The sequence below is a fragment of the Nyctereutes procyonoides genome, unplaced genomic scaffold, assembly GCF_905146905.1.
Source record: "Nyctereutes procyonoides isolate TBG_1078 unplaced genomic scaffold, NYPRO_anot_genome, whole genome shotgun sequence".
NCBI classification, from domain to species: domain Eukaryota; kingdom Metazoa; phylum Chordata; class Mammalia; order Carnivora; family Canidae; genus Nyctereutes; species Nyctereutes procyonoides.
This window is the reverse complement of record NW_026575020.1, coordinates 18,223,727-18,237,626: the sequence shown is the minus strand read 5'-3', so window position 1 is coordinate 18,237,626 and position 13,900 is coordinate 18,223,727. Positions and strand designations below refer to the sequence as shown.

At 33.6% G+C, this 13,900-nt stretch overlaps 1 protein-coding gene across 2 annotated transcripts in view; it reads right to left on the bottom strand.

Annotated features, from left to right (window-relative positions):
• USP32 (ubiquitin specific peptidase 32) overlaps positions 1–13,900 on the bottom strand; it is a 205,565-nt gene that overhangs the window by 25,299 nt on the left and 166,366 nt on the right. Inside the window, exons 16-23 of one of the 2 annotated variants that reach the window (XM_055320812.1) lie at positions 9,676–9,835; positions 5,514–5,668; positions 4,540–4,621; positions 3,646–3,720; positions 3,037–3,175; positions 2,676–2,781; positions 977–1,150; positions 86–260 (exon numbers count right to left, since the gene is read on the bottom strand). In XM_055320812.1, coding sequence (XP_055176787.1) covers positions 86–260; positions 977–1,150; positions 2,676–2,781; positions 3,037–3,175; positions 3,646–3,720; positions 4,540–4,621; positions 5,514–5,668; positions 9,676–9,835 — 1,066 coding nt within the window. The remainder of the gene's footprint in view (positions 1–85; positions 261–976; positions 1,151–2,675; positions 2,782–3,036; positions 3,176–3,645; positions 3,721–4,539; positions 4,622–5,513; positions 5,669–9,675; positions 9,836–13,900) is intronic. The other variant, XM_055320821.1, reaches the window with a different exon arrangement.

Below are 13,900 nucleotides of genomic sequence, written 5' to 3'. Positions count from 1 at the left end.
GCGTCCCTATACTTACTAATTCAGGTTACATGAATAAGGTAAAAGACATTGGAGTTAAGTAATTTTTCAGAACTTTGTGACCTACCTGTTATTTCCAAGTGCATATAACTGTCCATTGGTAATGGCAAAGACAAAAAATTGAAAGGATCAAACCGGACACTTATATGCCCACATGTCTTGCATCTGACTTGGGACCTCAGCTGCCCATGGAACAAATCTACAACAATTGATCGATTTCTTCTCAGATGGTTGTCCCAGGCCTAGCAAGGAAAAAGTTTAGAGAGCTTTTTTTCCCCCCCAAAATCCAAAAGATAATTATTTCTACACAAATTCAAATAAAGTGGCTAAATGTATTAGGTTTAAATGTCAAGAATATAATCCTTTGAAACAAATATAACATTGTATGTCAACTATACTCCAATAAAAAAAGTACATAATTCTTAATCTTCATTTAAAATATGGAAGCTTTCTGCCTATAAATTTACAATGCAGATATGTAGTTTAAAATGTACCACCTACTAAGTACAGAAAACTAGTTCTTGAATGGAATGTGATTCTTTTTGCTCAACCTATGATATTAAATTCAGATGGAAAATCCTATTTTTTTGTTCTTTCCATGGTAACAATGATGAGTATTAAAGTTTTTTTGTCATTTAAAATCAGATAAAACATGCCTATTAATCACTGTATATATTATTTTAGAAATTATGGGGACTCCTGAAATTCTGATTAATCATTCCTATATCCTTTCCCAAAAGTTTACAAAGTAAAAAGGTAACATTTAAAAATTTGCATTAAAGATGCTTTGTTTTGCTGTTACCAAACAAGAATTACACAGAGAAATATTAATTCCATCACTTCCACAGTAAAATTTTGATCACAGAATAGTTTAGTTAGCATTAAAAGTTACATAATACACATTTGTGGCCAGAGCATTTTATCTATTGCTTATATTAGAACTTCAAAACTGACAAACCTCTGCAGCTACTTCCCAGTCTGGTCGGCCATCGCTGTCCTTTAGCTCCACATATGGCTTCTCATGGACTCGGTTGAGATCTTCATGAAGACCATCCAAGAGAAAAGCCAGAAGTTCTTGGGAGTCTTGTTGCTGGAACCCATTAAACCTGGGAGCATATTTTGCTATGGTCCACTATAAATATAACCAGAATCAAACTCATTATTTGCTACCCCTTAAAATTTGGAATGAAAATGCCCCATAATTCATTCAGAGGCATTATAAGAAGGTAAATAGTATTTAGTCTGCCTCAATTTCAGCAAATATATTTTGAAAAATCACAAAATCTTTCTAGGTTTCATCTCAGATGACAAGAAAAAAAAAAAGCCCAGTATTTTGGCCAATACTGTGTCCCAGGTTCAGTATAATATAAGCAAACAGTTCTTTAGGTACATAGATAGTATTTAAGAAAGGTAGGACAGAAATATTAAAATAGCATTTGCTCTCACAGAAAAAGTTCCTGTTATGGTTTTCTTTCACAGTTAACTTTTCTAGTCTTGTATCCTAACTTTTATTATTAAAAGCAGAATAGGCTTGTGTTTAGCTATAAGGATTTACTAACTAGCTTATAATCTTGGGCAAGCTATTTAACCACTCTGAACCTTAGTTTCCTAAGCCATAAAATGAGGATAATATTGCTTTACATTCTAGGTCTATTTAGAGGATTAAATGAGTTAATACACACAGTGTAATTAGAATAGTCAGTCCCTAGAAGTGGTTAAGTGGTCAAATTTTTAGTTATTATGATTATTAATTTTTAATCTAAAAAGTTTTTGTATTGTTTTTAAAGATAAAAATCCTAAAAATAACAATCCTAACTGCACTATATATATTAATATAAAATTTGTATCTATTTCAATAATTATATTTTTTCTGCTTTTTATTTTATTTTTATTTTTAAAGATTTATTTATTCATTCAGAGAGAGAGAGAGAGAGAGAGAGAGAGAGACAGGCAAAGACACAGGCAGAGGGAGAAGCAGGCTCCATGCAGGGAGTCCGACACGGGACTTGATCCCGGGTCTCCAGGATCACGCCCTGGGTTGCAGGCGGCGCTAAACCACTGCGCCACCAGGGCTGCCCTCTTTTTGCTTTTTATTTTTGTTTAATTAAGTTTATTTATTTTAAAAATTAGGCTCCATGCTCAGCCTGGAGCCCAATGTGGGGCTTAAACCACAATCCTGAGACCTAAACCTGAGGTGAGATCAAGAGTTGGATGCTTAAACAACTGAGCCACAAAGGTGCCCCTCTTGCTGCTTTTTAAAATTCAATAGATAGAATTATCTTAGTAATGTTAAAAATGTATAGAGTATCATTTACTAGGCTCAGAGAATACTGCAGGAAGAATATTGGTAACAGTAAAGGAATAACAAAGGAAGATTTACTCTATCTACAAGTAGGATATTTGATAAATTAGTAAACTGAGTGATATCCCAAATTTAGACTGTGACTTTGATCATTTCCTAACACTGCATCTTTAGCAGTATTTTGCACACATTTCAACAAGGGGAAGTATCTGACACCTAGTTTATGCCTCATGAAGGATTTAAAACACATTAAACTAAAACTAAAAAGCTAAACATAAAAAGCATGTAGAAAAAATCAGTTACTTAAACAACTGCTTAGGATGTAAATACTTTCATATTATTTTAACCTGCTTACCCGAAGCTTTAATGGGGCGACATTCTTCTGAGTTCCACTCCAAAGTTCCTGTACTAAATCCCCATAGCATTTAGCCATATGCCCCTTCATACCAATGGGATTTGTCCTAGAAGTTTGAAAGGAAAATTTGTTGCCAAAGGTTCTCATAAATCACAATCACATGGGCATAGAAATGTCTAGCATCTATTTTTCCACATCAAAATATCTTTTTACAATAAGAGAAGTATCCTTTGCCCCTTATTCATACCAAATAGGGCAAATAAGATAAGACTTTTTTCCTCTAGGGTGAAGAGGAAATTTAAGTGATAGTGGGTTCATAACAAAGTCATAAAAAAGATGGCAATGAATCAGGAAATACTACCTGTTGAGTTCATAAAGATGTCTCCCTGAGATAAAATACTGTGTCAGTGGCTGTGTGTTACTAACACACTGGATGCTTGAGTTCATGAAACAAGTGTTTCCCAGGTTACTTAGACCAGTGGCTCCTTTTTCTGTGGGAACTAGAAGAAACAAATACGAAAAGGAAGCTAACTACAACAAGATGTCGCAGACCAAACACACACTTGCATTCAATGCAATGATTTTTATAATTCTTGTAATCAGCTAAATGGAGCTAATACTTCTTCATCTGGTCTTAGAATGCTAGGGTAGAGAAGGTTTTTCATCAAGTGTCATTGGCAATCATGATAATCCAAGTTCATTTGTGATCTAAAAGCAGCAATGATTCTAACTGCTATAATAGTTTTTTAGAATTCAAACAATTCTCTCCTAGTACTGTCTTTATATGAATTATTAATCTCAAGGTTAGAAAGAGATTTGATGCTTCAGGAAAGAGAAAAGTAAAAGAGGACCTAATCCCTTTTGAATTAGAAAGCAAAAAGTTGTTAACCTTTCAATAATGAGAAAAGAAAAAAAATAAAAATAAATTTTTAAAAACAAGCTTTCTAAAAATAATTAACCAGAGACTTACCCTTGTGTCTATCTATTTTACTACTGTTTGCTATAAAGGACATTTCCTCAGGCCAGCTCATATCTTTATTGCGAACTGGAAAGATAGAGAGAGGAATGTGTTAATTTCTTATCCATTCAACCCACTGGATTGCTTCTGTTAAAAAAAAAAGAAAAAGTTCTTATTTCTAAATTAGAAATAAAAAAAAATCGAGTTAATTTTAGTAATTGATTCTGAAACCATTCCAACTCTTTATATTGGGGACTATATAGTCACTTGATTACAATTCATTAGTAAGTTATTCCTTCAATTACCTACCTGAATTAAAATTATACTAAAAAATTTATAGAAGTAATTAAAGCTCTAAAACTTAATACACTAGAATTATCACAATTCCTTCTTAAATTTTGACAACTCTTGGAGTAATGTATTTTAATACAAAGGAAGCTAGTAATGTTTCCAAAAACCTTGATGAGAAAAGATACATTTTAAGTTTTCAGTGACACGTGCACATGTGTAAATCTATGTGTGAATATACAAGTAAGCTCCGTTGGTAAGTGACCAATGTTGATGACTAAGGAAAGCCTCTGCCACGAACTGTGCCAAAAAGTTTTTCTTACTCAAACTCAAAAAGACAGCTTGAAGCTTTTAAGAAATTTTGTACACTTATAACTAGATTCACTTGTTTCTACCTAATGTTTCCATCCCTTGCCATCTAAGGAATGTAGACATATTTTTCTTTTAAAGCAATCTAGATAGTATGTAGCATTACATAAGAGCTTAATAGTTTTTCTTTATTATAAAGAGTATAATGATCAAGTAATAGTTAGAAAAATTATAAAATGGATTATTAGTAAGTAAATCTTTAAATTTTTTCCCTAAAATCTAATAAAGATATATGCTTCCATCTTGTACCTTCAATTACCAGATGCTGCTCATCTTGGATTTTCAAATATTCCAATCTATGATCTTCATCATCCAGAAGAGTAAGGTAATTCTGTGTATGGAGGAGGAAATGTTTTTGTTAATTTGATTACTAGACTTGAAACGGAAATGGAAGTAAATATTAATGACAAAACAATTAAACATGTCCTTGTGGTTCCCTACCTCATATGACAGGTATTTGGCATAGTATAGCTGTTCAGAAATATTTATAATTTAGGTTGGCAAAATGAGAGAAAACCAATGTCTACTTCATAAACAAATACTTCATGTCTCTAAAACAAAGTTATAACAGAATTTTGGGGAGATCAGAAGATTTATCGCCCATCAAACCAAAATTGAGATGTAGATTCCCGGAAGCACACAAAAGAAATTTTCCTTAGTACCTACTATGAAATTCAGTAAACATGCTAATGATAAGAATGAAACTTACTAGGAACCAAAAATATAAAATCAAAGTATACAGTAGAATTACATGTTTTTGTTTGTGCTCACAAAATTAAGTCAATTATTCTAAGGGAGGTACTATTGTTTTGCCTGTTTATTCACAAGAAAATTGAGACAGTTAAGTGACTTGCTCTGGGTTATACAACTAAACAAGTGGCAGAGCCAAGATTTAATCACTGGCAGTGGGGCTCCAGCAATTGTGTTAACTATTACATATTATACTATACTGCCTCTCAATGGTGATCATAGGAGGATGTAAAAAGAGGGAACAATGGAACAGAGAACTGGTTAAAACTACTTACATTCCAATTTCAGAGTATAATCTGAAAACACATTGCATATGTTAGGAAGACTATATAAGCAATTAATGGCACTATCTCTGAAGAGAATAGAAAATAGGGGTCAAAGGATGGGAATGAAGAATTTTCACTATATATTTCTGTATTGTTTGGATCTTTTCAACATGTGTACGTGTCACCTTACGATAGGAAATGACTTACCTCACTGTTGTAAAGCCACAGGCGCATATCTTCCTCTTTGATGCGAAGCCTCTGAGATAGATATTCATGAATTTCCTTGATGGTTTGCATTCGACTAAAACAGCCTGTATAGGCTAAGACTCGCTTTAATGGTGCATTTGGAGAAGGTACATTTCCTATGGTCATAGTAATCATAATAAGGAAAAAGGCATATGTAAAAAAACCCTCAGCAATGACTGCTTTAGGAAATAATGATGAGAAATGAGAATTATAGTTTTGATTTTTTAAAAGATTTGAGAGAGAGAGAGAGAGAGAGAGAGCGCACAAGTGGAGGTCGGGGGAAGGGAAAGAGTGAGAGAGACAAGGAAACTGTGCTGAGCACAGAGCTGATGTGTGGCTTGACCCCAGGACCCTGGGATCATGACCTGAGCCCCAAGCAGATGCTTAACCAACTGAGCCACCCAGGCGCCTAAGAATTAAAAGTTTAATAATCTTGTAAATTAAGAAGCTTTAAAATGAAGATAGGAGACCAAATGTGTTAAAGTAAGTTGAAGCCTTTAACTTTGAAAGAAAGAGCAACAAAATCAGAGGCCAAGTAAGAGGTGGTATTTGGATTCCAAGGAGTAGCAAAGTATTAATAACAGACACTGGTATCTTGGCTGCCCCCAGTAGGGTGACACTCAATAGCAAAATCAATATTCAATGTAAGAATGGGGAAGATTATAATGGGACTGGATTTGAATTCTACAGATAACTGGATTTGTTAAAAAAAACAAAACAAAACAAAAAAAACCACTGGCCCAAAACGGCATCACTTAGGTTAAAGTCCTAAGTTCATAAACCAAGACTTAATACCTAACCTAACTGCAGTTTCAAACTTGCTAGAAATGTAACCTTTAAACAGTCAACATTTTTATTCCTGGTCAGTACTAGGACATTTATTGATAGACCCCTGCTTTTCCCCTTAAAAGGGAGATCTTGTCTAAAACAGTAGAATCTTTGTGAAAATTTTCCTTTTTTCCACTCCCTACCCTTTAAAAATCTTTTCTTTCCTGTAGCCCTCAGGAGCACTCTTCTACTTGCTAGATGGGATGCTGCAAGACTCATAAATCGATTAATAAAGCCAATTAGATCTTTAACATTTACATTGTTGAATTTTTGTTATTTAATAATATGACCCACTTTCTTAAAATAAACTGTCTTTGAATTAGTAATCCCATCACTCTCAGTCATTAAATGCCCCAATTACTTGGCACATTGGTACAATTACACAAGAAACTTTTTTTAAAAATTCGAAATAGGCATAGACTCTACAATGCCCAAACAGAGTTAAAAGCGAAACCAAGGGCGCTTCTGTGAAAATAAATTGCCCTGCTGAAAAGGTAAGAGGGAGGAAGACTATAGGGCCTGCCCACTCAATAAAAGGACAACGGGCATAATCTTGAATTTCTAGAGGGCTCAAGAAACAAAAAGAATGGCAATAAGAGGAAAGAGAAAGGCGAAGAATATAACAAGTTTAACCACATTCAAAAGAGAAGGGAGATGAAGTGACGAGATTGAATGAGTCAAAATATAGGTTGTTAAAACAATCAACTAAAACTTGGTTAACTATTTAGCCAAAAACCCAGGCAAGAGCTATAGTTTAGGGGTCCCTGGGTGGCTCAGTGGTTTAGCATCTGCCTTCAGCCCAGGGCGTGATCTTGGAGAACCGGGATCGAGTGCCACATCGGGCTCCATTGCATGAAGCCTACTTCTCCCTCTGCCTGTGTCTCTGCCTCTTTCTCTCTGTCTCTCATGAATAAATAAAACCTTAAAAAAAAAAGGGCTATAGCTTAAAATGGTCCTCTCTAGGACTAGGTTATAGTTTACTTAGTAATCCAAAATAAAAATAAACTTAGCATATCAATATAAGCCATCTAGGGTAAGATTATACCTGCCAGGTAATTTCTACCTATCCAATGGAGACATAGCTTTTTTCCTCTTATTAAATGCTTTTGAGTTTTCACCTACTAAACAAAGCAAATAAAAATATTGGTATCATATGCCTTTTAAAAAGCTTCCAAAAAGAATTTACTCACCTAAAATAGGCTGGAAAACCAACCAAGAAACAAAGACCTCTTTATCTGTCAACATGGCTACATATAAGTATACATTTAAGTATACTGTGTCACAGTTTGTATACTCATCACTTCAAAAGTAGTAAAAGAGCCTAGTAAACAGCCCTAACACATTGAGTAATGAAAAAGATGAAAAATATGTTAGGGCAGAACAAAGCCCAACCATGATCAATTTTTAAACTAGAAAAGCTTAGCAAATCTTTTACTATCAGCAAGCAAAGGATAATTCCTAACAGAAAATAACAAATTTCTCTAAGTATACATCAGAGGATCAGTTATAAGATTACAGCAAGAAAGCATATTTTTGTAAACTTCAATATGATTAATGATTGATTTCAGAACTAATTAGTAAGGAATAAAATTTCAAATTAAGAATAAATTTGGAGCATATACTCAGTTCTAGGATTCAGAAGGATTTGCGAGTGTAGTGTCCAAGTCAATTTCTATTGTCATAAGCCATATAAGAAATTTATTTGAATTCTAGACAGTTTTTATAGCATAGCTCATTAAGCAGGCAGCCACTTATTACACATAATTTTATGTTTTTGAATAGCATCAACAAATCTAGTAGAATTTACAGAAGCAGCAGAAATCTAGGATCAGCACAAGAGTTACAAAGAATACTTACTAAAAGTACAACAACACATCTTGCCTCTCATGTTATCTTTCAAAGAAAATTGAAAAATATATGCTATGGGTGCCATGGAAGCAAGGCAAAAACAAAACAAAACAAAACAAAACAAAACAAAACAAAACAAAACAAAAAACTTTTATTCAATGGAAAATTAAATCAATAATGTTTTATAGTGATTCTATTTCACTGCTCCTTGATTTTGACATTTTCGCCAAAGACAAAGTTTGGTTAGGCAGAAAGCCAATGCTTTGCTATAATTCTTACCAAATAATATGTGTAAGAATCTTCATATATTATCTGAATATAACTTTTAAGGAAGATAGAAAACTAAATATTTGATTTCAAAGGACGAATGGTACTTATAGAGTTGGTTTGGGTTCATAGGTAGTTCTTGCATACTAAGTTATATTAATAATATTCTGGCATTGTTTTTCTTTATATATATATATATATATATATATATATATATATTTTCTGGCATTGTTACATAAAGTCTTAGACTTTGTGTAAATAGATTAACTCATTATTTCCACTGAAGAACAAAGTTAAATATTTGCAAAGCAAAAGTATAGAGCAAGTCCTACCTGTCTATAAAATTTAGCCTCACAGAGAAATCAAAGGGGGAACTTTTCCCCTTTGATTAAAACAGGAATTATACATCATTTTGGTAGGCTTGATGTTCTTCAAAGCAAATGTGTCATTTTAATTTTCAAAAACATATCCTTCATTTTATATTATCTGTCTCTAATAAAGGCTCTTTGGACTAAGCGAGAATTGTATCTTGTTTTATCAGAAAAGTCCCAAAAACAGTAAACAAACAAAAATATGATATTGTGAAAGAAATTACTTTTCAGAAATTTGAGTGGAGTTGAAAAGACCAGTCAGGGATCCCTAGGTGGCGCAGCGGTTTAGCGCCTGCCTTTGGCCCAGGGCACGATCCTGGAGACCCAGGATCGAATCCCACATCAGGCTCCCTGCATGGAGCCTGCTTCTCCCTCTGCCTGTGTCTCTGCCTCTCTCTCTCTCTCTCTGTGATGACTATCATAATTAATTAATTAATTAATTAATTAATTAAAAAAAAAGAAAAGAAAAGACCAGTCAGTCACTGACTGGCAGATTTTTAATTTAGGTCAGGCAAATAATTTACAATGGCTTGTTTCCAATGAAACAAAGTATATGAAATGTATTTCTATTTTCTTTGTATGTTTTCAAACTAGAAAGGGAAAAAATTCTCAGTTTGCTGCTGAGATTTTGCCACTACCTCATCTAGTCTTGCGCATGACCATAGATTTAGGCCCCACAGATGATTTACTGATTCTGTATGAAAGCCGATGGGAATACGTATTAGTATAGTGGCACCAGACTTTGAGCAACTTAGTTGCTTTTGTTTTTTAAAGAAATGCATGGTATTCTTGCTGCATTCTTAAGTTACCTCTTGGTAAATGCTGAGGAAACATTCTGAGGCTCATCATACCCATATTCACCCAGATGTTAGACTGCTGCGTCCGAGTAGCAGGCTGCTGTCTTAGGAAGAGAAGATAACGAGGAAACAATTCCAGCTCTGGGATTTCTGTCTTGCTATTCTTGATCACCTGTTGTCATAAAAGATACAATGTGATCACCATGAAAGAAGAAACAAAACTGGTCATTTTTACCTAATTTCTAAGATTTATTTTTTAACTAAAATGTTCAATAGGTTTACCACCTATATTTGGTTAGATTCATAGGTTTCTTATATACTCTCAGTTTCCTGGTCCTAAACCCATCTTCTAAGATTAGAACCCCTGGTGAATATTTTCTCCTCTTTTAAAAGCAAGTAACATTGAGATAAAGAGGAGAAATCTTAACTATTAATTCTATTAACTTCATACTATAATTCTTTTCACTTTTATGTATTTCGTGTATATTAATGATGGCCTTTTAAAGAACAAATTCTTAGGACTGGAGTTATAAGTCAAAAAGTATGGAAGGCCATGTTATTAACTATATTAAGTCATTTTGTCACCCAAAGTGTTGTAATTTACAGTATTTTCAGAAATTTATGAACATAGTTCTCTCATAAAATCTTATCAGTAGACATTATTTGAAAACACCTAGTTTCTTTAACACATATACAGTACTACAAATTTGCTTAAAATTTTATTTCTTATATTAAGGATAAAAATTTTCTGGGGCTCCTAGTGGCTCAGTCAGTTAAGCATCTGCCTTCAGTTCAGGTCATGATCCCAGGGTCCTGGGATTGAGCCCCCCATCAGGCTCCCTGCTTAGCAAGGAGCCTGATTCTCCCTCTCCCTCTGCCTGCCATTTCTCTATGCCTGTGCTATCAAATAAATAAAATATAAACTTAAAAATTTTTGCTATCTATATTCTATTATAATTGGTTTGTTCAATATACTTTTGTCTATGATTAAAACAACTATATTGGAGGCCCAAAGCTGAGATTCATGTTGTTGAAAGAGGATTTTTCAATAACCCCCTCCAATAATGTGCTTGCCAGCCCAAAGACACAGGAAAACATTTCATTAGAAAACTATTGTACTACGAGCTCAAGGGTAGATAGAACATTATCAAGCTAGTATTCCAAAAGGATAGGATTAACACACCTTAAAACATAAAATTCTACATAATTTGTAATGTCTCAAGTGATGAGGCTTTATTTTATTTCCCTCTGCCCTAGTAACCAATGTTTTCTACAATAGAGCACTTTTTAATGTCAAGAGGGGGCAGTAAAGAACCAAATGACAACAATGGTATAAACTAAACCTTTAGTAGGACTTTTTCTTTTTTTTTTTTTTAGTAGGACTTTTTCTTAAAAGTATTTGGCATATTCTGATATGTTATTGTATGGTATTTGAAAAGCTCCTTTGGGAGCTCCATTGGTCCCCCATTGGGGACTTTACATGATAAGCAGTATAAAGGGTCTCCCTGGTATTTTCCTCTAAGACTGCTGGAAGAAGTCTGTCTACTTCTACATAGGCACTAACACCTACAAAGCCAACCATAATTTCTTATGATTTCGGTTTAATATGTTTTGAGAAAAGGTTAATAATTCAGTATCTGTATTTGTCAGACTACATAAGACATACCTTTGGCAGAATCTGAACTGATAATGAAGTAGTTTTTATAATATATGCATCTTGCTTGCCAAGGTAACAAGTGATTTTGTGAGCAAATTACAATTAACAAATTCTTATGCACAAACATACAAAAACATATTTATTTATATTTTAATTATTCTTGTCTTTGAACTTGCTAATAACTTCAAAGATAACCAGAAAACAATAGATATAATGCCATTTGCAAGAATTTAGCTTAAAAAAAATCATCACATGTTTGGGGAAAAAATTCTCACTAGGAAATTTTTTTCCAGAAATGGTTTTCTAAAATTAAACACTAGAGGCATGGGATGCCTGGGTGGCTCAGGGGTTGAGCGCCTGTCCTCAGCCAGGGTCGTGATCCTGGAGTCCTGGGATCGAGTCCCACATCGGGCTCTCTGCATGGAGCCTGCTTCTCTCTCTGCCTCTCTGTCTCTCATGAATAAATAAATAAAATATTAAAAAAAAATAAACACTAGAGGCAAACTAAATATCCATCAGTAGGTGATTAGTTAATAAATTATGATTTATGTACATATATATGTATATGTATGCAAGGTATATAAAGGATCATTATGCAATTACTAAAAATAATGGTATAGATCTAAATTTTTTTTTAGATCTAAATTTATTAACCTACAATGACATCCACAGTAGCTGTTAGATTGAAAACAGCAGATCATAAAACACCAGGTATAAGATAATTCAATTTCATAAAATTACCCACACATGGGGTGTCTGAGTGGCTCAGATGATTAAACTTCTGACTTGATTTTGGCTCAGGTCACAAGCTCAGGGTTGTGAGATCAAGTCCCACATTGGGCTCCAAGCTGGGTGTGGAATCTGCTTAGGATTCTCTCTCTCACTCTGCTTCTCCCCATTGCCTCTGCCCTCAACAAATAAATAACCCATATCTATCTATCTATGTATATGAAAAGGCATAGAGTAATGTTTGGAAAAAAAGCACGTTAAGCTGTTAATAGTGGTTACCTCTTAACGTAGTAGGATTTGACATGATTTTTATTTTCTTTTTTTTTTCTGTATCACTGTATCTGTATCATATCACATGTACAAATTAAAGATGTTTTTAGTTTTCTTTTTTTTTAAGTAGGCTCCACACCTTATGACCTTATGAAGACCTGAGATCAAAACCTGAGCTGAGATCAAGAGTCAGATGCTTAATTGACTGAGCCACCCAGCTACCCCAAAGTATTTTTAAATACATAGTCTGACTTAATATAAGTATGAAAGTATTCATTTTTAACTTTGTCATGGCAAATTTTAGTATTTACTCCCTACCTGAAAACACCATATTTTAAATGTTTTTTGCAGCATTTTTTCCTGGAATCAGGCAAATGTGTTATATATAGAGATTAAAAGAAAATACTACCAAGCCAGCGAATGCAGCTTCGATTTAGTAAGATTATTTTAATATTTGTCTGACATCAATGTAAAAAACATGACCTTATGCGAGGCTCTGAAAAAATTCATCTAATAATTATGATGATGATGACGGTATTAGCAAAAGTCAATGTTTACTAACCACTTACTATAAATCAGATACTGTTAATCATATATATATTATTTAATTATCAAAACAACATTAATGAAGTGGATAACTGTTATTTCCACTTTACAGAGGAGGAATCTAAGATTTAAATTGGAACACTGGTAATCCAAATCTAGGCAGGCTCTAAAACATCAAACTATATATATGTCAAACAATTATCACAATGTTTCCCCAGATATAGAATATTAAGACATAGCAGGAAAGTCCCAGAAATTAAGCAACTAACTGAAGGACTACCCTACCTTCCAATATGTAAAGAATAAAGTATATATGTATATGTATCTATGTATATTTATTTTTAATATATATCTTCTAGAAGTTCTGATGCCAAATACAGTAGGAACATTTTGGAGCCAACAAACACAAATCCCAAATTCCTGCTTCTGACCTAAACACAGTTTTTAATAAATGTAATTAGTCAAAATTATAGATTAAGGCTTTATAGCAGACTTTTACTCTTTTTGGAAGTGATCTAACTTACAGTATCTCATCTATGCAAGCTTTCCTGGTATAAGAAAGTTCTATCTTGGACATTAATGTGAGGGAGAGTGTTTCTTGATCTATAAAAAGAACCTTCTTACAAAGTATTTTACTGCATGGAAGAGTATTCAGGACACGAGTCCTGTTGTTTACTATATAAGCTCAATAACATAAAAGTATAGTTAATTCACTATTATTTTGATATTATATACTTCAAGTCTTTTAAATTATTCTTTTAAATTACTTAGAGCATTTTATTTATGCTCTGAATGACTCATCCTAGTAATGGCAACAATCAGAATTCATTAGCCTTGGATTCCTGTTATCATTTGTTATGATCATTTGTGTGTCCTTCCTACAAAAAGACAAAACCCAAAAATCCACTAACAACTATGGGATGAACCAACCCCTAACTGGATGCCTGTGTGGTTAATAAAAAGAAGTTTCAGAATTAATCACTGCACCATTTCTCCTACATTCACTGAACTTTTTGGCACTGGCTCTCAGACTTC